The sequence below is a fragment of the Ctenocephalides felis genome, unplaced genomic scaffold, assembly GCF_003426905.1.
Source record: "Ctenocephalides felis isolate EL2017-DRISC unplaced genomic scaffold, ASM342690v1 CF-g0.4_SCAFFOLD_01492, whole genome shotgun sequence".
Lineage (NCBI taxonomy): Eukaryota > Metazoa > Arthropoda > Insecta > Siphonaptera > Pulicidae > Ctenocephalides > Ctenocephalides felis.
In genome coordinates, this window is record NW_020537646.1 from 45,831,307 (window position 1) to 45,855,483 (window position 24,177).

General features: G+C 28.6%; 1 protein-coding gene across 1 annotated transcript; it reads right to left on the reverse strand.

Annotated features, from left to right (window-relative positions):
* Positions 1-9: 9 nt before the first annotated feature.
* Positions 10-23,876, reverse strand: LOC113371600 (V-type proton ATPase 116 kDa subunit a-like; the record flags this gene model as incomplete). The annotated part of the gene is given in 13 exon segments (XM_026612237.1): positions 10-34; positions 36-110; positions 112-127; positions 295-445; positions 632-775; positions 777-845; positions 1,580-1,756; positions 1,906-2,032; positions 6,143-6,228; positions 9,731-9,859; positions 10,600-10,776; positions 17,068-17,194; positions 23,858-23,876. Coding segments are annotated over 12 exon segments (1,293 nt in total), but the record flags the coding sequence as incomplete, so codon positions are not given.
* Positions 23,877-24,177: the final 301 nt, after the last annotated feature.

The following is a 24,177-nucleotide window of genomic DNA, read 5'->3' on the forward strand; positions in this document are numbered from 1 at the left end:
CGTTTTCTTCGCTGCCAATGGTTTTCCTTCAAAAAATCCCTGCCCCAAAAAGTGCCATTATAGCTCCGTGACCCAAATATCCGAACATAACGGCGAACAGGAAGGGAACGTAATATTGTGTAAGGAGCTATAAAACAAAACTATAAAATAAAACAAAATATTTACAGTATAAATTCAATAATCATTACAGCCAACAAAATTTTATTTTAGTAACGCATTTTTTTTTCTTCGATATTTATATAAATGACGACAGGTAGGGTGTGAGATTCCAATGTTATAAAAAATATTACTTACTGGGATTTGCTTCTCTGTATGATGCAATACCATAAGCATCAATGAGTGCTTGAAATCCGCTAGTAAATTTATTTGTACGATTGTAAGTCGGAGGATCCTCATGTGTTTCCATTCTGTTTAGAATAGGAGGTACAGAACTGCCACTACGTTCCTTTATTACACAAATGAATTAAAAACCATTCAAAGAAAATCTTATGTAAATGCTTAGATAAAACTCTATTCTCATATAATGATTATATTTATTGAGAATGTTCATGCAAAATATTGAAAATATCAACAATGCAATTATTTTTCAGGTCAAATAATTTTTTAAAAATAGATACATCTACACACTAACCGTTCCTCTCCTAAGTGCTAATTGAATTGTTTCCAAATCAAGCACAGGTACCCAGCATTCAGCAATCAAACATTTTTGTGTTACGTCCAAATTGAACAAATTCAGTGTATGATAAATAGCTTTAATTTTTCGAACTTTAATAAAACCAATTCATAATGTTCTTAGCAGCGGCGACCAGCACACGATGCCTGTGATCTTGAGTTTGTCCTAATACCTGAAAATAGTAATCAACTTACTAAATCGTAAACTGCAAAAATTAACAGACTATTGCATTGCATTAATCAGTTTGCAATCATTAATTAAATATAAGATTATAGACTGTCGATATACAGATTATAAACACCTTCCGCTGCAACAAATTGTTCTCTTTTTCTATAAATTTAGTATCAGCTGTGTAATCGTTATAGAGCATAGGTTCCCAAACTTATTTGTGCCGTGGACCCCTTGCGATGTTTTTCGTTTTGTTATGGATCCCCTATCTTTACTTTTTGATTCATTACTATACTATATCAGAAACTATATTAGAAAATGTATTATAAGTCTGTATATATATTATATTATCGTTTAACGTAAATAAATAGATTTTAACATGGTATATTGTAATACACTGCCGTGGACCCCCATTTCCATTTTGTGGACCCCCAAATTTTGCTTTCGCCGCCGTGGACCCCTTGAAAGTTGGTGTCAATCCCTGGGGATCCATATAGACCACTTTGAAAATCACTGTGGTAGATTATACACGCCTTTTTTTTCTAATTTTGATCTCAAACGATTCAGAATAATTCGAAAAGTCGATAAAACGCAAAATTAGCAATTCTCTTTCGGGAAATTAAAAATCTTAAATCAAAGGAATTGGGGAGAAATGTAATAACTCGTTATACTAGAAATATATGACCAATGGTCATTTAATGCCAAATCAAAATATTTTTTTAAGAATATCTTACTAACCGTGTTAAGATCTTCTATTCTAGTCATGACTCCCATAGCCATTTCTCGCCTGTCTGAGGGTGCTTCAGGGCATGGATACAATGTAGCTCTAAAACCCTCACAAATTTTTTTGACACGTGTTTTGAGTTGATCTCCTTGGAAGAATATGATGAATACGGATTTGAATACTTGATCACTCTAAAAACCATAGAACAAATTAGTTAAACAATAATTTTAATGCCAACAAGGTGATGAATTGAATAAAAATATTAAAATTATTGCAGATGAAATATTCAATGTAAAAAGTAACTAACAAATTGTTAAAAAAAATTGCTACTAAATTTTACCGTTGTAGGATCTTCCAAAGGAGTTTCAATCTCAGCTTGCCTGAGAAATACATTGCCTCGACAAGCCCTCCACAGCATCCGCTCGAACGCCGGAATTCTTTCTCGAAGTATGACGCCAGCCACGAAGCTAAATATCGTTAATAATTATATACATTCGTATGTTTTCGAACAGTCGAACCTCACAAAAATAAATTTTGTTTGTGTTTTATGATTTCATTTAATTCATACTGTGCGAAAAAAATTTTCATTCGTCGAATAAATCGTGTTAAAAGGATAATTAAGAATAAAGACTTCATTAAAATCTAGTGAAAATTAAAACTGAGTTAACACAATATTGCAACACCATGCATAATAAAAGTTATACAAAAAATAAAGCTTAATTTATGTTATTCGACGATCGAAATAAAATCGACATAGTTTGAGTGCACCCAACTTTTGCGAAACATGCTTTTCTAAATCAAACGATGTTCTTAGTTAAAATTATAAAAAATGGAACGAAAATAATTTTGCTTCCAAAAATTTAACGACAATTTTTGACCAGGAATGCTAATTGATTATATGTAAAATGAATGAAGCAATACTTTTTTCATTTTTATATAATAAATTATTCAGCCAATAAACAATAATGTTTTCTTTCAGAATCTTGTGATTTTAATTGGGATACATTGTTAGATAACACGTACGTCTCTTGGCAAGCGTGGTTTAGGATAATTACGGTTTGGGATTTCGTTAATGCTTCTTCAAAGCAAGTTGACCAAATAACCAATGTACAAACCTTATTAGAACATGTAATTAAATATACAAAATTTTATTTACAACTTACCTTGCAATTTAACACTCCTTAAATATGTGTTGCCACAAATAATGAGCATAAAAAATTCTACACAAAAATTAATTATTACATTCTAGAAACCTTTATATTCGTCATTATTATGCAGTAATTTTTAATGTGAAGTTCCGAATGACAGTAAATATATTGAAAACAAATTAAAAAAATGTCGACAAATGATTTCAAATGCTTATGAAAATGTAATGATTCGTGCACGACAATTATTCTTTAAAAATTTATTACTGACCATGGGAAGAATTCTTCTGGTTCGCGCGGTTTTTCCAGAAAACTGCATAGAATATTAAAAAAAACGTCATTTTTAATATTAATTAAAAGCAGGAATATATATATATATATATATATATATATATATATATACACATACATTCAAGCATATAGAATTCAGAAGTACATAATGAAATAAATATAAGTGAGAAATTATTTCCAGTTGTGATACAAAATTAAAATGTTAATCTGTTAGATTTATCATACAAAATATCAAAAGTTTATATTATTACCAACATATAAACAATCCTGATTATCTCAAATTTGTTATTTAAAATTTCTACGTTAGTAATGATAAATACGGTTAAGATATTAGCCAAAAGCGCAATTTGCATAAGCATCTTCAGTAGAACGTGTATAGTTATAAAAGTTAAAAATATTAAAATAAAAAATAAAATAAATTTACGTTAAATATAAGGTAACAATTTCAAGATAATTTTAATCTTATTTTACATAATTTTTACAGCTATATGATTACTAGCTGATAATATTACCCCAGTCATTTTACGATCAATTCAGAATAAAAAAAAATTATTTATATAATTTTGAGAAAGTTGACTATTTTAGATTTTCCAGGAAACAAGAGCAAGTAAAAAATTTTACTGAAAACACTTTCATAAATCAAACGGCAGTGAAAGCATACACTCCCCCATCACAACAACGACTTTTTATGTTTGCTATAATTCATTTTGAGCAAATATTTTACGGCATAAATTTATTGATAAAGTAGCGTGAATGAATTTGTAACAAGAATGTAAAAGTAATAAACGATCGATTTTTAAACAAATTGTTACTGATTGCTCGTTATTTTACTGCGCACGACTTACCCTTCAGATGTATCGTTTAAATACTTTTTGGTTTAGCATTTTTAATGCCAAGAATATGAAACCGCTGTTTTATAAAATTATGCCGTTTGTAGTAATAGAATTTGGACCAGATGTTCATAATAGTCAATGTTAGTCAAATACAGAAGTTGTTTATTTTTCAATGTAAACTTGCTCGGTATTCGAATATATCACAAAATGTGCAGCATTTCAATTTGTGAAATATTTAAATTATTTAAATTAAAAATATTATTTTTGGTAATCAAGTTTGATATTGGCAAAGAAATGATTTTATCAATAAGTCATCTATGCGTGTGATGGGGGACATGAATTCAAAAATGTTATTCTGTTAGCACTATTTAAACGATTACCACAATTCCATAATCATTTTACGTACCCCAATTGAACGGGACCAGCATTAGAATTTCTCGATTCGTCGCTGATCAGCGCCCTGGTCATCGATTCCGTCTGGTTAGCGCCCCCTTCGTGCTGGACGAGATATTTCAACCGGACAACAAATTTTGGGACATTACACACAAGGAACAAAATCAAATACTAATACTCTAAAAGACTTACACAACGATAGGTAATATTGGCATTGGATCATTAAATATTATATCAATAATTAATTCCGAAATAGTGCATTAGCACAAATGAGAGAAAATTAGAAACAAAAAGATTGCAATGATTAGCATAGTTTTTTATTAAATTATACGTTTAAATTAAGCATTGTACTTTCGTGAAAATTTATTTTCAGATTAATTTCGCACTCAAAAATTTAAATCTTCAGTAATAGCATAAGGATGGCTGTGAATCTTATACAATATAATATTCAAGTTTAGAAAAACTCAAATTAATGAATATTTTAATCTTATTTTAAGAATTATTTGAACTATGACTCTTCATTAAAAACAGGCCGAAAAACTAAATATTTTTGCTTTAATTATGATTTAAACGAATGGAAAGTCTAAAGCCCTCGAGTTCTATATTATAGTTTACATTGAAAATTCTGATTTATAAGTATTTTCAAGAAAAAAATTAAAATCTTAAGTAGTTGAAAAGAATATAAAGTAAAAACAAAGTTGAACATTGTCGCAGCAACGTAAGCCAAATTGAAGTAATATTTTTTAATGCAGAAAAATTTAATGGAAGTTAATTCAATGTTTAATTTACATTAGATAGGTGATTGTAGACATGTTATATGGTGTTAATGGAAAATGATATGAAAGGAATGAATCAGTGCATCGTAACCGCATGCAAAAATTATCCAAATCCATTTACCATTTTAAAACTACATCGCATGCATATATATAGTCTTAACCGCAATTTTGTCTATCATGTTTATGGCAATGAAATTCTGCATCGTGTTATATATCTAAAAAGCTGTACATTGGTTATTTGTCAAATATTTCTTATGAAAATTTAAGTTTGTAAAGACGTTAATTGTCTGTATGAGAATGCAAACTTTTGCTAAAAAACAAAAAAATCCACAAATCCAGTCACAAAAACGTAATAAAATAATTAATTTAAATCATTTGGAAATTTGATCATTTCAAGAAAGGTCGTAGTCCTATTAACGACATTTCAAACTTTACAAGTAGGAATTTGATTAATCACTCATTTCAAAATTCCAGTAATTGACATAATCGAAAATAAGACCAGAAGTAAACACAATATTATTAATATATATATATATATATATATATATATATATATATATATATATATATATATTGCCAATCTAATTGCATTTTGGTTTAGATATGATTAGTAAAAAAAATCAATTTAAAAATTCGTTAATAATCTTGCCTGAGAGGACTTCTATATTTGTCATCGTGATCAGTGTAAGATCTCTGTAATAAAAAACAAATCCGCGATTAACCGATATTCTGAAATTTATAATTCCATTCACTTTCTGGGGAAATCCAACACACTTTAATGATAAAGGTTTATTGAATTAATATAATCTAAACCTTACATCAAATTGCTTCACCTAATTTTGAAAAGCTCGCATCCGTTGGGTACATAGTTCAGAAATGTAAAACCATAGGTCAGGCGCAGTACAACACACATTGAATTAAATATATAAGATCAATCATACAGGTAAAAAATCTTAAGGTAGTATATTATTATTTTTTTAAAAAATTGATCTTTATCTCCATTTATAACTTTCGAACGACTAAAAAAAATCTAACTAAAAATTTAATTAGATAATTCGAACATAAATTTTGCAACTAAAAAAACATTTCACAATTAAACCTGACCACTGGTCTTAGCAGCCTAACAATATTCTATTTACCCAAGTTTGAGTGCCTGTCCGCCCGTACGAAGGCCTTCTTCTCCCAGGAGATTGACTTGTTCTTCCTCCCTGGACGGATCAGCCATCTGCGAGGAACGATGGTAGCCTACCTCAGCCTGGCAACACACAACGCACGACAAGCGCGGAACCGATTTCTAACTGATATTTAAATTTCCAACATTTGGCCCCAGAAAATTAAAACGTCCCTATTTACCCTACGCTTCAATTCGTTTCCATTGAAAAATTCTTCAATTGAGAAAATCCTCGAGTGTTTTCGTAGAATTTGCGGTATAATCAGAAGAACAAAAATTATGAATCATAGTGCTTTCCAAAAATCTTCACCACTCTAGTAGTAAAAAACTTGCTATTCTCATCAATCAATTATTTTTCACATCCATTTCCAACTATTTTAAGCTGTAAGCACAGCTGTAAAAATATATTCAAAAAAAGATTTTGTGTGAGTTATAAGATTCTTCAAAACTTATGTTTTAAATTAAAAAAAGAAAGATATTTGGAAAACAGAACGATAAATATTGACTCTGATGAAGGAAAAAAATAAATAACAGCATATATGTTAAGGGGATAATAATATTAAAATGCAAAAAGCTTATAAATCCAAACTATTAGAAATAAAAGTATTAATGCGCTGTAAACCAAAAACCAGAAACCAAAAGAAAATTTAAGAAAACTGAATCAGCAGGGTGATCTAAAAAAAGCTTGGCACTAATTCTTTGCATAGAATTTTATAAAAATACTGAAATATAAACGTATCACATGTCCCATTATGCTTTTCAATGAAATCATCTAATTCTATCCAATGCTACTAGTATATAAAAATATTTTTTGAACAACAATGAGGGGCACTATTCATTGTTGTTCTCGATCTACATAAAAATCTAAAAATTATAGAAACAATATTTTAATTATAGATCTACGATTTAACATTATAAACATGCGATAACAATTTTGTTCTAATAATCAGGCCCAAGGAATAAAGAATTTCGTTTCGGATAAAACAAGAGCAAAGTTGGATTTAGAAACCCGGGCAAGACGCGATGATAAAATATACTAAAATTTCATTAAATCATTAGTAATGCGTGAAACTGAAGACAAGCGAAAACTACACAAATCTTTCCTGATTATGGTTGATCATATATCTAGGTAACGATACGTCTAAATTAACATTTAATATTTATTTTTACCATCAAATTCAACCCTTTTCTAATTTAGCTTTATCGCATTATTTTATATCTTTATTTAAGGGCCTTTTGATGCAGAAATACAAGAAGTTCTTAAATGCAGCAATTTATAAATGCTGCAAAGAAAAACGTGTTTGGAGAAGATAATTATGATTAAATTGTATTACCCAATCGGAATTTATTTTCTGTAATATGGAATTGACCAACAATAAAACAATAAGCGAAGGACATCCATTAAACACGTTTAATTTAGAATTTAGAATTACATCCCTCATCGGTCGCATATCGTCAGTCATTGAAGCAGTTCTAAAAAGCCATTTTATTAAACAAAAAAATTCAGATAAAACAAATTTTCATCAATAAGCAAAATGTTTTCTTGATGAAGTGATGAAAGATACAAAGCACAAAGTTGCAGAACGTTTTTAAATTATGCTTTTCATAAATTTTGTAAAGTAAAGGAAAGAAAAAAAAACTATTACTTTGTTGAATAAGACGATATTGTGTATATATTTTATTATTTACATATATTTTACACAAAATTATATATTATAATACCGTGAAAAATATTATGAAAATCTATACCCTTTTATTGTTGTGTACTTAATGGATGTCGCCTTTGTGTGCAAAAAATGAACCATTTTAAATTGATTTATTTCGTAATTTATAATTAATAGCACGTAAACATTTAATAATTTCATATATTTAACAAAGTACAATTAAGTGGTGAAAGAATGATAACATGAATGCAAGAGCAAGCAACGTGCAGAGTTAAGAAAGTTTAAATAAAGCAGATAAGGGCTGAAATTTCAATTTCGAAGTAATTTAGAAGCCATTTTTCAAATTTGTAACATAATTATCGACGTGTAAGATATTATTTGAATCTTGTAGAACAGAAACTAAAAAAATTGAAATAACAACCCTACTAGAACAAGAATTAGTGCACTCAAATTTAGGAATCCATCGGATAAGTTAGAGTAGGATCAAACGAAAACAAAACGAGTGTGCAAAAGATTTATGGGAAAGGATTAATGGACTGAATTTTCGAGCATTTCTTATTAAATTGAAAATTTCAATAAATCACAAATTTGATTAATTAATGTTTACTCGATTTTATCGTGCGGTTGTTTCCAGGCTAACGTAATAATGATTTGCGAGCAAGATAAAACATTTTTTTAGTTAATTTTTTGCATTACTCAAAATAATGTTTTATCTTTCAAAATGCCAAGTCAATCTTTTTAATTTAATAACTCAGCATTCTTCACATTACCATTCTTTAATAGTTTTATTAAATCCATAATAGCTATCTGACATTTCTGTAATAACTTTTATGGTAAAATTCAAATATATTCCAAAGCATTTAAATAACCTCCACCGATTTTTTAATTATAATATTCGAACAAGTGGTTTTATTTCACTGATTTAAAAAACTGCTATATCAAGTTTTTCTTCACAGATATTTTATGATGAACCAATAAAATTTAATTTAAATTTAAGTGAGCTGCGTTATTGCTTTTTTATTCATTATTATATATATTAACAAATCTCTCACCCCGCGATGCATGCCATTTCAAAATATGACTTTGGGTATAAATATTAAAACTGAGGTGCAAAAATATTAACTTAAACCATTCTAATCTCGCAATAGTTTATTTTAAGTCAACATCCAATATGATTGTAGTTAAAAGGATGAGATATTAAAAAGCAACAAATGACCTATCCACAACAATGACGATTGAGCAATAAAAGAGTGAATATGAATGATAAAAGCTATATTAATCGCTTCAAATGGCAAGCTTAATTAAAATGAAAATTTTAAATCGATCAAAACATTACGTCACTGTTAATAAAGGCGTATTTCTAAATAATTCAATCTTTTCTGGATTTTTTTTATGTTTCAAAGCTTGTACATAACTTATAGAAATTATAAGATCATCTTATAACATTATTATTGTTTTAAAAGAAGTACGAAATCAACTAGTATTTGAAAATTTATTTGGAAAATGTAAGTCATTAATTGCTCTCCGAATTAAGTGAATTTGATCAGAATTCAGATAAAAATCTATGGTTGTGGATATTATGGTGATGTTAGGAGACATATCAAACGCTGATTCAACGACGTGTAAATAGCAATTGATGGCAATTGAACTGCATTATCAACATTGAAGCAATGAAGAATAAATGACAAAAACAAACGCATTCTCGATGATAATTGGTAATTTCTCATATTATCCGCAACTGAACTGAATCATTCAATTTCTACAGTTTATTCCAAAGTGACGTAACGAATTTTCACGATGTGTCTAATGAATTATGTGAAAAATAGAAGCTGAACAAGTTAAAACAAGAAAACAAAAATGACTTATTTTATATGTCTCGAATATAATCTCACCTCATCGAAGAAAACTTGAGTTTTGCGCAATATGTGTTTAAGTTCAGTTAGCTCTAAAAAATTTCTTTTCAAGGTTTCAGCATTACGGTTTACTTCACGTAGTTCATTTTCAAGTTTCTCAAAAGTGGCCTGTAAAAATAAATGTCATTGTAATAATTAGTTTTATGAAATATAAAACATATATTATTTTATTATATTATATATTAATTATATATTAGATGTGAAAATAAACATCAATTGGTACTAGAGTTTGTCGGTATTTAGGGAAAAATTGTGGAATTCGATGACCGGGTTTTTGGTAGAAAATACCCGGTTTTAATGTATATTAAACACTTAAAAAAAAACTAGTGGTTCATTACGAGAAGTTAATAGATAAAAAATAAATATGATGAATGTACCAGATTGATGAAAACATCGTTGCGATACAATTACAGCGGTTTTAAAGTTCTTTACTTCTGGTCAATAATATTTTTTTGTTCTACTAAATTGCATAAAAAATTTATTATCAATAAAATTAAACAGTATATAATTTTAGTCAACAACTGCTTTTAATGCTCGTTCTGTCAAAAAATTTGTTCGAATTATTGTTTTAATAAAAATTAGGAACCGATTAAAACCGGCTTTTAGAAAAAAGCTATTCGGTTTTTGTATAAACCATTTGAGGAAAATTATTTTCGAATTTGTTAAAAGCCCATAATAAATTTATAACTTTGCAAACGATTTCAAATGCAAATATGCACATGTGAGCAAGTATACACATTAATATATATGTATACATTTAAAGATATTGGCTACATGGCCGTTTGGACGCATGTCAACCAATGAATTAAATAAATTAAACTATATAACAAATTGCTTATGATAAAAACCTCAAGATCGATCATTTCTCTAGGCTGCGGAGCTTCAGGATTTTCACCCGTGTCCAACATAGGAATACCATCTTTTCTAATTTCCTTTTCTAAGTAACGAAGTTTTCTCTCCATTTCATCACACCGCCGAACTTCGTTAACAAACTTACGCTGAAATGCATTGACATCAGGATTCAACTGAAAAGGAAAAAATAAATATAAATCGTCTTGTCTAGACTATCAGATAATAAAAATAGTTTTGTTTCAAATTCTTTGAGATAATCACTTTACTTTCTCATTTACAATAGCCGCATCTGCAAAAATTGTTCCTTTTATACGCATGTGTATATTTTCTATACACAATTTAGTCACAAATTATATTATGCAAAATGGAAATACAAAACTTAAATAATTCGTGAGTTTGTTAAGTGTCAATTTGAAACGGTCTGGCTATTATAACTTTTCGATAATTAAATATTAGTAGTAATCATATTTTAAACTAAGTTTGCATGCAAATCGGAGAATCACAACAGAATAATAGATTGGCTCGGAAAAATTTCTATCAAACATTGGTGAAATAAAACTTTCCATAGGTTAGATCAATTAAGCCTAGAAAGTATAGTATGATGTTTAACTACTGATGTACTAAAATTAAAGCGATAAAACATTAATGTAGTATTCATAAATATCATCAAATTTTAAATGACATAAAATAAATATATTAGCTATTTTAAACGATTTCATCAATTTTTCTTTGAGACATTTAATAATGTCGACACAGTTTTTTTTCAATTAAATATGCTTTTTTAAAATTTTGTAAATAAAATGTAAACTCATGTAATTATAGAGCAGTCTTCTCGAGGTCGAAATCAATGTTTACGCCCAAAAATCCGATTCTATAATAACGCCGTTTCAACTCATTTTAAGACAATATAGATATAGCTTATCCAATCTACAAAAAAATTTAATAAAACTAATTATGACTAATACCCCGATAATAATCATTCGAATCACTTCTCTCTGACTAGCGTTCAATAATAAAAGTATTCGTTCATGTTTGAAAATGGATAGGTAAATCGTTTTATGAATTAAGCAAAAAAATCCTATGTGTCACAAATTTGAAATTTTATTTCATTGCTATTCTATAGATATCAACATATTCATTAATATCAACAAGTCCTTCTGACAATAGGACAAAAAGAATTTGGTGTCCATCGGTTGAGTATTGATAACTAATTCTTGATATATTATCAAGGTAGTCAATCGATTTTTCTTTTGAAAGTAGTCAATTTCTTTTGAATTTGAATGTCTAAATTTCTTCGAAAAAAGAAACTGGCTTAATTATTATTGGGTAAAGATACTAAAATCGTTTATTTATAATTAACAGTTTTAAAATTTTAATATGTGTAATTATTAAAATTTCACAAAATTAAGTTGTCTGTATTTGGCGTGCGATATATGTTTTTCAATGTACCTACTTGTTAACGTTGAACACGAATATAAAGTAAACTAGTGGTGTATGGCATCGTGCCTTAAGGCAAATTGCTGGAACTTCCCGTACCGTAATGAAATATTCGAAAAATTTTAAACGTTTTCAAATATATTATTACAAATACTGTAACTTTCATTATTTTTGCTATGTTGTTATATGTGAGCAAATCAAATGTAAATCATAAATCAATTTATATCCAGAACATTAACAATCATTTTATTTCGAATTCAATTTAAAAAAAATAGTTGCCTAATTCTTTTACACAACCTGGAAAGTGCTCCAGTACATAAACAGTCTAAACGCACTTGGGTAAACATTTGTACCAGAGTGGTGCTTAGACTGTGCTTAGCCTGGGTAATTTTTCGAATTTTTAATCCAAAATTACAAAAATATTTTATGGAAAATAAATAAAGATGTAATAATTTTTTATCCTCAAAAGCAATTGTTTTGTCAATAGAAGTAGAAAGTTTTTTTTAGATAATTCAAATCGGACGCTTAGTTAACTCAAAAACTGCCATTTTTTGCACATTTAGCTCTGTATCTTCGAAATGGCGGGACCTGTCTTTGCCAAAAACAAATCACCTCTTGTCCCAATCATTACTGCACAAATTGAATGTTTTTTAGATCATTCAAATCCGATTCTCCGTTCTCTCAAAAACTCGATTTGTATTTTCTGCACTCTTTGCTCCGTATCTCCGTAACCACTGGACTTGCCTTTACCAAAAACTAATCAGCACATCTCCCTATCAATAGGGATCGAATGTTTTTTGAACCATTCAAATCGGTTGATCCGTGCGCCCGAAAACGGACATACAAAACACACACACATCCCATTTTTTCGTATGCCAAAATGTTCAGAAACCTTTAAAACGTCGAGAAATGCAAAAATTTTCATTTTCGATTTTCGGCCCATTACTATAACTACCCTACGGAAAGTTAAAAATAAGGATAAAACTGCAAAAAAAAACAAGACAAAACCTCCGACTTGTAATTCTACTGCATGGTGTTTAAAATTTTGTAATTTATGTGTTTTTCTGACCATTTTTCATTTAATTCACCTATAAAACTGATTCGTGCAACGATTTTTTCATCTTTCCTGAGCTTTTTTTGGAAAATGCATCAGCAATCTGCAAACACATTTTCAAATAACCGCAATTTGCGGTCCGCAAATATTTTTGCAAATTAACTAGTGGCAATAGATATTAAATATGTTTACAAATTTCTGCTGGATTATACAAACAGAAACACAAAGATAAAAAAAAAGTTGCAGAAATACGTTTCTCACTTCAGTTGAAGAAAGGAGAGCTAGGAAACGACAAAAATTACAAGATTTTAATTATCATGCAGAAAAATTACTTTGTCGCTGTCGAATATTTTGTCGTTATTTTTTTTTTCTCCGATTTTTCGCAGTTTGTTCCCCCATTTTGACCTAAGATTTGTGTTTAGTGTTAAAAAGTACATAGAAAAACTTATGTCACACCTAATACAGACAGTTTTTTTTATTTTGTGGACCTGTGTTATCTTTCTCAGAAAATCACACACGGATGCTACGTATCCTAAACTTATTCGAAATATATCACGCTTGTTATAAAAATTTGAAAACTATTAGAATCTAAAATAGTAACTGCAGCAAATGCTTCTCGTTTTCTGCAATTTCAAAAATTCAAAAATTAGTCAGTAGATCACAAAATGGTTTATGCAGTCGAGAAATCAAATCCAGTATTTCAAAGAGAAAGTTTGTGCCACTTATTCAAAATACCCGTGATGTTGGGTGCGGAAATTTTAAACATCACTACGTAGCATATCACCAAGGCAGAAGGTCCAAAAATCCTTAAAAATCTATCACCTGATTAGCAGAAGTCCCCCTTAAATCAAATTATTAGAAATATAATCAAATTAGTGTAAATAGTTTTATAAGATAATGGTGTAAATAAGTATTATAAGAAAAAGTAAATTCAGAAGAAAAAGCCACTTCCACATATTGAAGCTTATCAGATTTTTTCGAAAGAAACATTAAAATGACGTATAAATTGTTCAAATACCAAGGTGTACCCGAAACACATTGCTATAATTACGCTCATATACTGAAACAAGATATTAATCAATGTTTCGTTTGCTTGTTCAATCACGTTTTAATTAGGTCTAAACGGTAATTGTTGACATTACTCTTTATGCTTCATTACGTTTCTGTTATGTCTGTTTATAGTTTCAATTTGTGTGTTTTCAAAAACAAGTTCATCACGAATTAAACATATTATTAAACATGTCATTGCATTATTATGGAATTTGTGTAATACAGACTTATAACACTTTTTGAAAATATAGAGGTAAGATTAGATAAGTTTTCAACATCGATTTTTTTTGACTATGTAAATAGTAAATATCCGATTAATGTTTACTTGACTATTTATTTATTTAAGTCAATTTTATATTATAAACACCCAAAATATTTTTTTTTTGAATTCATGTTTTTATATGAAAACTATTTTAGTGCAAACTTTTATTTAGTAATAAAAGCAAAGTCGTGGACTAAAATCTATATAAAAAAAATATTCATTCGTTTCAATTTTTTCTTAGTAAAATTATTTGTTATTCAAAGTATATCTATGTTAGCGGATTCCTATAAATGGAATAATATCTATTTCTCCATAACTTCAAGAAAAAAAAAGACATCAGGTTCTGTAGAAATGACTTTATCTTATCTTAAGATAGTAGTTTTTGTGGTGGGCACAAGATGAATTTCGAAAGAAGGATGTGTTAAATCTTAGTGGCTAGTTCATGATAGGGTATCGTATCCTTAATCACGTGATCGCTTTTTAAATATTTTTAGGTATATTGAAAATTACCCCCTTTTCCCCACCGAACATTACTTATATTTTTAGTACCAAGAAAAAATCGCAAAATATTTGGATTTGTTTAAATAATAATAAAGAAAAATAAAAGATAAATAATAAATCCCCATTTTGTAACCCTCCCCCTTAAACCCTCATGTGATAAGGCCTTCAAGAATGTGGTGCATCTGCGGAATCAAATTGTCTGACAAAAGTTAGATAGCAGTTCTGATCTTAGCATATTGTCAACATAAAAGTGTAGTGCATCTAATCCATACATAAATTTCTTCACTAGATTTCTAAACATATATAGCTAGAAGACACGCCGCTGGGTGTCGATACTATCTTCTAGTTTATATTGTAAATTATTATTAGCAATCTCTGCTTAATGTTAATGCTCATGTAAAACTGATTGCAGAATAAATTAAATAAAAAAAAAGATTTCTAAACTTCTGATATTGATTGAATCGTAGTGTAATTGCATTGCTCTCCGTAAGTCTCTTTGGCTACTATAAGTATCTACATATTTGTATCTTCTGTCCGATAAACAGAAATCACTTTCCAAGTTAACAAAGATGAATGAGAAGCACATGATGACAGCACGCCAGTACCTGATGTAGTTTCCAAAATTTCGATCAAACAATTTTGATGTCGAAGATGTACCACTACGTTGTGAGGTACTAGCAACGTTGTCATATGATGAATCCTCATGAACTATCTTTAGGATTATCTCTCTTATGCAAGTGTGCACACCGAGATGTAATGTAATGACTGTGAGATAAAGTAAAGAAACGCACACCCGCTTTAATCAGCGATCACACAGTATTTTATAAACAAAATTAACAAATTAATAAGAACTCATTTTAAGCTATCGGTATTTCACAACATTCATATGTAAGAATGCATAAATGATTTTTGGAACCCCCTTCCTCCTTGGTGATACGTAATTTTCAAAATTACCTGTCCTCCTCAACCAATAATCACGTGTATTTTTAGTTACGTGAAAAAATTGTAAAATTTATTGAATTTTTTTTGAAAATGTTTGGATTTCTTTAAAAAAATTCAGATAAAAAATAAATACACAGTGATATCTTAATATACCCCTCTCTCCCCACGTGATATTTCGTGATTTTTTGTCAAACTCTCCCTCCCGCTAAAAACCTCGTGATTGTTGAAGTAGGTTGGTACAATAAAGTGTCCGATCGAACTTATTAATATTATTAAATTAAAAATTGCATTATATGACAAAATAAGGCTTCTAGGGCACAGTATAAAAATCTTATGTCCTAGAAACCATACGAAAGGTTATACCAAATTTCTAAAGTTATTTTGATCTAGTAGTCCCCAAGAATGTAATAACAAAAACTCAAACATTCAAAAAATTATTATAAGGCAATTGGTAAATATATGCGTATCAGCATTTCAAAAAAGTAATTTGATACAATAATGCAGTGATAATTCTTATCACAATTACTAGATTAAAATTTGCATGCATTAAAGGGGTAAAACTTTAGAAATTTTGCTTTGCGCAAAAAATTGTATTATATGCGAATGAAGCTATATGAGAATAAATAAACCAGAATTCTTAGAATGAATTTTTCTGTACTTTCAATGATAGGTGGGGAACCTGCAGCCACCCTTTGCTATATAGCATAAAATGGTACAATTCCTTTCAAATAACTATTGAACATCAACGTCATGATAGTTTCTGGAAAAAATTTACCAAAGACAGTCATATTGTAACATGACGTCAGATGCTAGCCTAAAACACAGACTAACAGATACAAAATATTTTTTCATTGTATTATTTTATTTGTATATTATTTTTCAAATTCGGCAGTATTTATATTTTGTTTTTTTTTTCTATATTATGCAATAAATATTTAAATCTATAGAAAAAAACTATAATTTAAATTAAAATAAAATAAAAATTTCACAAAAGTCACTTCCTAAAGTCAATCAGCTTATGCGGCCTCTTTTATTGCTGCCGGCCTCTGATATTAAAAAGATTCCCCACCTCTGATATCCAATGATTAACTTCGAGCAAGAATTAGTTGAATAAAATTTGTTTCGATGGGTTGCTGAATAATTTATTGAAGGAGTATTGTGCAATATAAGGCTTATAATAGATTTATTATAACTGCAATAAATACAAAATCAACTTACATCTCGAAATTGCACCAGTCCCAGTTCTCCCAACTCGGAGACGCAGGCGTATGCCGCCTCGCTCTGCAGGAACAGCTGACAGAGGGACATCTCCTCGCTGCGGAACAGCGATCCCATCGTGGCACAACTAAAAAATAAATAAATAAATAAAAACAAAATTGATAAAAATGCAAACATTACTAAATACAAAAATTTCAAGTAAAAATTGCGGTTTCTTTATGTAATTTACTTAAATACATAATGGTATATAGCTATGACTATACTTCAAAATACCACAAAAGGAGCCGTCTATCAATCACTTGAGACCTAAAGAGGTCTAGTGAGATATCACGCAAAAAAATCAAAATCGTTCAAAAATTTTCAAAAAATTTGGAAACTTATAAGTGAAAATACACATCATATTAAGTGTATTAATTAAGGTTCAAAAATCCTTAAAAATCAATCACGTGATTAATGGACGGCTCTAACGCATAGGTATGGCTAAATTTATAAAAGTATATTTATAATCTGTATTATGAAGTAAGTGTATTTTTTGAAAATATCTTGTCTCAATTTATGCGAAGACAAACTGGAATACGTATAACAGAATTATGCATTTAATAATACTATTTGCAGTAACAAATAATTTCATTATAACAATAATTATCATATGCACTTTAGAATATGACATACTAGTGGGAATTTAAAAAAAAGAAGTATTATTTCTTAAGCATTATTCAATAAATTCATGTTCTCAATATACATTAGAACCAAAACGGTTTCTAATTGGAATATAATGATTAAAGTATGTTTTATTTAGGATTCTTATTATAAATAATCCTTAATTTCTTCTGCAATACACTCATATACAAAAATCAAGTTCTTGAACTTGATTGCTCATATCGAAGCCATTATTATAAACAATGACGGATTTGACGACATTGCGTCATCAAAACAAAAACAAAACTTAATAAATATTTTTCTCACATACAATTCTATTGGTATTGCTATTTTTATAAAGATATTTCTTTATCAAAATCTTGTTTTGAAGAGAAAATTTCCTGTGCAAACCAATTACTTAAAATTAATCTTATAAGAACATTAATTTTGTTTTGATATTATTGATACTTCACATAATGTAAACTAAAAAACATTAATTGATTTCCAATCTTTTTAAAGTAATAATTCTGGATAAGTTGAAAAATATATATAAACGAAAAAAAATCAAGCTGAAAATCCAACAAGTCATGAGATGATAAATTTAATAAGAAACAAATCTAATAAGAAATAGATAAAAAGTTAAAACTGAAGTAAAACAAAATGTTAAACCAAAATATAGAGTAAAAAATGAAATCATTATTAAATATAAAATAAATATAGTAACGAGTGTAATGTTTATTTGTTATCAAAGAATAAACAATCTTCGTAAATAACCCGTTTTGGTGCATAAAATTACATAATTACAAGTCATACATATTAGTTAGAAAGATTTTTACTAGATATTGATTATTCTGCATTAGGGTTTATACAAAAACCGACATTTTAGAAAACCGGTTTTAGAATTGCAAATTTTCCAGAAAACCTGTTTTCGAATTTTATTTAAAAAATCCATTTTTGCTCAAATATTCTGTAATCAAAAAATTATCTGTAAATTAGTGTGATTTAAAGCAACTTTTGACTGTATTTATTTAATGTTCAATTTTATAAATAGTAAACAAATTTATTAACTTCCCGTAGGGTAAGTTACTGTAATGGGCTGAAAATCGAAATTGAAAATTTTCACATTTCTCGACGTTTTGAAGGTTTCTGAACATTTTGGCATACCTCAGAAAAAATGGATGTGTGTGTGTGTGTGTGTGCGTGTGTATGTATGAATACAAATTTTCGCCCACGTTTTCGGGCGTACGGATCAACCGATTTGAATGGTTCAAAAAACATTCGATTCCTATTCATAGGGAAAAGAGCTGATTAGTTTTTGGCAAAGGCAGGTCCAGCCTCCGGAGATACGGAGCAAAGAATGCAGAAAATAGAAATCAACTTTTTGAGAGAACGGAGTATTCGATTTGAATGATCTAAAAAACATTTAATTAGTAATGATTGGGAGAAGTGTTTATCAGTTTTTGCCAAAGGCAGGCTCAGCCATTTCGAAGATACGGAGCTAAATATGTAAAAAATGGCAGTTTTTGAAAGAACGAAGCGTCCGATTTAAATGATTCAAAGAACTCTCTGCTTGTCTTAACAAAATAGTTGATTTTGGAAAAAATTTTTTTTTTTTTTTCAATTTTTTGTATATCGAAAATAATTCAGATTTTATTTTTAATTCTGACTATAGTTCTAATATACTTTACAAATAATTTCAACTTTGCAATTCAGTTTATATAATTCTTATAAATATTAGACAATGATACAATATTTATAATACACCTAAGTCTGTTTTTACACGGTCTTTTTGTACACGGTTTTGATATAACACGGTTTGAAAATTGAATATTTTTAAATTTTTTACACGAATTTATTCCATTTAGCACGATTTGAAATTTTATGTACCTAATTTTTTTTTGTCAAATTAAATTTTTGCGAAGTATGTTCATATCACAAAAAAGTATTTATGAAAGAAAAAAGTCTGAAACCATCGATAGTATCGATAGTTTGCGAACACTAGCTTAAAGATTTAAGTGAATTCCCTTTAGCGTGTACAAACAATTTTTACTGGTCAAAGCAAATGTGAATAGCACTAATTTAATTCTTGTTCTTAAAAATTCTTGTTTTTCACCAATTTTAATAGGTTTTAGAGATTAGGAACAAATCACCCATTTTTGTATAAGATCAATGTCTTTTTTACACGTTTTTTTTTTTACACGGATTCTTCTGGAACCAATCTCCGTGTAAAAACAGACTTAGGTGTAATCTATTTGAAAACATTCAGTATTCCTCGAACATTTTGCTACGGTACGGGAAGTTCCAGCAATTTGCCTTAAGGTACGATGCCATAATTGCCTCAAGACAGAATTGCACTTACAGCTAGTTTTAATCTTAATTAGTAGAACAGAGTAATAATAGTTGATCTGGATTGAAGAATTTTGAAAATGATTATTCGTTATTTTTATGATAGTGAAAGAAAAGAGTTCAATTTAATAAATATAATACATTTTTAAGTAACAAAAAACTTAACTTGTAATTAAATGAAAATATTAGATACATATTGATACATACTTCTCAATGTTAATTTTAGTTTTTAAAACAATTAATAAACCCCGAGTTTATTGTCTCGAACAATTTCAATTAATTAATTTCAAATTTTAAATTATTTTTTGGTTTAATGAAATATGATTGCTGAAAGCTGAGGACGTCTATCGATTTGTTATTTAGAAATGTCCTATGTACAAAATTTTACGAAATAGAAAATACTCTCCCACTTCCAACCGAACTTAGTTTAATCATTTTTAAACTGTTCTTTTAATTGCGGTTTCTAGGGCTGAAAACTCTTTAAAGTTTGAGTAAAGCAATTCACTCCTTCAACGCGAAGTCGCTTTGATCTAAATTAATATATCTATTAATATAATAATCTAAATTAATATATACATTAGACAAAAGATAACAAAACTTTTCTGAGAACTATAACAGACTGATATGGTTCCAAATTTTAGGAACCGATATGATTCCAAGTATCAAAACGGTTGCTTCCATCTAGTATATCTGTCATTTTCTATTTAAACAGTAAAAACCGATTTTCCGCTAATTTCATAATTATCGTCAAAAAACTTTTTTTTTAAAACCGACAAACCCTATTCTGCTTGCTGTAATTCTTTTATAAAATTAATGAAAAAGCGTAAAGAGATGGAAAAAAATAGAATGCTTTTCCTAATATTTTTAAATATCAACCATTTAAGAATTATTGCTATACGTACCTAAAAAATTTGGTATCTAAAAATAATTAAAAATGCTAATTATTCATACAATCAAACATAAAAAATCTAATATATATTTCTTTCAATAATGATTTAATGAATAAAATTTTTCAATTCAATAGAATGATACAAAAATATTTATCAAATCATAAAATTGTGTCATTAATACAAAATAATAATTGTAATAAAAAAGTTGATAATTATAAACCTTATTTCGGTGTCTTTCAAATGATCGAAAAACTTTGTTCGAATCGAAATTTCAATGCCACATAAGACTGTCGAATATCCCGTTATCTGTAAACATGTGTGAATCGAAATGATTAATACAGATAACAATTCCATACTAACTAAATCATATGCAGAGGATTAAAAAGGGATCGGATTTATATCGAATGTACATTGGATTCATAATCTCATAATTTAGATGGGAAATACAACATTAAAAAAGTAACATGAAAATATCTAGCTAAATAAATTCTATATTTTAACTGAGTGAGTGCCAAGATGATGACTTATTGATGGTAACTAAATTACAAAATTTACAATGTCAATCAACATTAATCGCGCCAATAACACTTTTTGCACAACATAATTCTTAAAAATCAATCATGGGGTTTATGAAAACAAATCATGAAGATTCGCTTATAATTATTAATACCTTATTAGGAATATTGAAATAAAACTTTCTTATTGTCATTGCTGGCTATTGTATGAGGTACATGTAGATTCTAGTCCGAGCCCCCTTTGAAATTGTAATATTTTTTTGAAAAATTTCGAAAATTTCAACACTTCATATAAGTCGTATATCTCGAAATCTTATGTATTTGGATAGTCCAGTCATTATAGTAAGATACCCATCTGTAATTCTGTAAATACTTGTATTTTGCTCCCTAAAAGTTGTCTCAAAACATGCTGCGAACACTCTGCCATATGTAGGTTTTGAGACAACTTTTAGTGTGCAAAATACAAGTATCTACAGAATTACAGCTGGGTATATCGAATTCCGAGGTTCTGACCTAATTAAGCTTAAATGACTGGATTAAGATACATACATTTTTGGTAGCAGATTTCCAACTTCATATTTATTTATTTATTTATTTATTCATAAGCAAGCCGCAATCAATAATAATAAATATTATTTCAGGCTCTTGTCAAGCTTATACATAATTAATATTTAAAGAAAAGTAATTTTATAATATTCATGATAAATTCTAAGAGCTGCACCTCATTCCGAACGATTTTTTAACATAAAATACCAAAAAAATTAGTAATTCTGATCAGACTTATTTTCGGGTTTTGGCGTTTTTGACCCAAAAACATAGGAGTATTGAAATGAATCTTTCTTGTTATTTCTGGCTATATGTTGTAAGTTTAAATTCAAGTGTGAACCCCTTAGGGGGCGTCTATTAATCACGTGAGGTCTTTAGGGAGAGGGGTGATTTTACAAAAAAAAAAAACACGAAACATCACGGGGGGGGGGGAAGTGTATGGTAAGATATCACATGTATTTACTTTCAACTGATTTCTTTAAAAAAAAAAGCATTTAAAAAAAAAATCAAAAATTTTAGTTTTTTCACGCAACTAAAATACACGTGATATTTGGTGGGCGAGAGGGGAATTTTGAATATCACCACGTATCACCAAGGTGTAGGGGGGTTCAAAAATCCTTAAAATTCCGTTCACGTGATTAATGGAAGCCTCCTTATACTATCTATACGAGCAATCGTCAAAAATAGTGAACTTGTTTTGATATTTGTCGAAAATTTCAAAATTTTGAAGTCGTATATCGAAAATTTAATATTTCAATATTTAGTGTAATTATTGAATTGTAATGGAAACAACAAAAGCGTCAACAGCGATTTTACTAATTTCTCAAATTTTGTAAGATTTAAAAAATTATTTTTCGGGTGATCATATATATATAATTAAAATATAAAATATGAACGAACTAGAAAGGCTTTTAAGAACCTGCAAAAACATACAACAATGCTAAACAAGCACATGATTACCTGTGCAAAAAATTCATTTTTTTTGCTCTTTTCGACACTTATGTATCAAATGAACTATTACGCTAATTTTAACGGGATAAAGAGCAACAGTTTAAGTAACGAATCAAGAATGTTTTAAAAAATTAGAAAATTTATTGACACGAAAAAAGTCAAATATTTTGAACGGCATAAAATAGTTATAAATTTTAATAGCTTATTTTTTAACAGTACAAGCATCGGATGAAGTACATTACTTCTAGCAACTTATTGACGGAAATTGGTAATATAATTTTATTAATTCTGTAGAAACCCTGTCGAGCAGTCATGACGTAATATGACGAACATAAAATTGATATTCAAACAAACAAGTAATTATTGGCATAATATTCAATATTCATAATTTCATCTAAATCTTCGAGATTGTTTAATCTGAAAAAAGAGCATCATTGCATTTTCCTCTATTATTAGTTAGGTCTTAAAAATTGTTAACAAGTTTTGTTGATGCTACTAAATAATAGTCACAATGCCAAAAGTAAATGTTCATTAAAATGCTTATCAATCACTTCATAGTTCATCGTTCAATAATTACACAATTATAATAGTTCCCTTGCATGTATAATTTATGACTAAAGCTAGTACTAAATCTCATCTTACAATATACTCAAAGCATGCAAAATAAAATCGATAAATGTAGTTTCTACTTGCAAAACTTATTATCCTGATCCAACTGTTTTCATAAAATTATACGTGATAACACAAAACAAATTTACATATTCACACATTGAATCGAAGTAATGAAAATAAGATTAAATCGATTCATAATGGAAATACATCAAGGACAGGCAAGCGTAAACATTTAACTCGTAAAGTGCAATTTAATCATAATAACACAAGTAAAATTAATTGAACACCCACTTTTTATTATTGATTGCACTCCAAAATTCACAGAAATCGAATTGCTGTCACCAGTACGATTTCTCTGCTTCTGTCAGATCCCGCCAACTGGGCGAACACGAACTCGAATATCAGCTCGGCGATGTGCATGGGTTGCCTGTGTTGAAATAATTGTACTATTAATCTTGACATTTGGATAAAAAAAAAAAATTAATTAATATATATTTTATAATTCTGTCTAAATTGATTCACTTTATAGCAAATATCTAAGTTTTCTAATTAATTTGATTGACTATAATTAAGTATATTATTATCGAAGATTACCAAAATAAATTTTTATG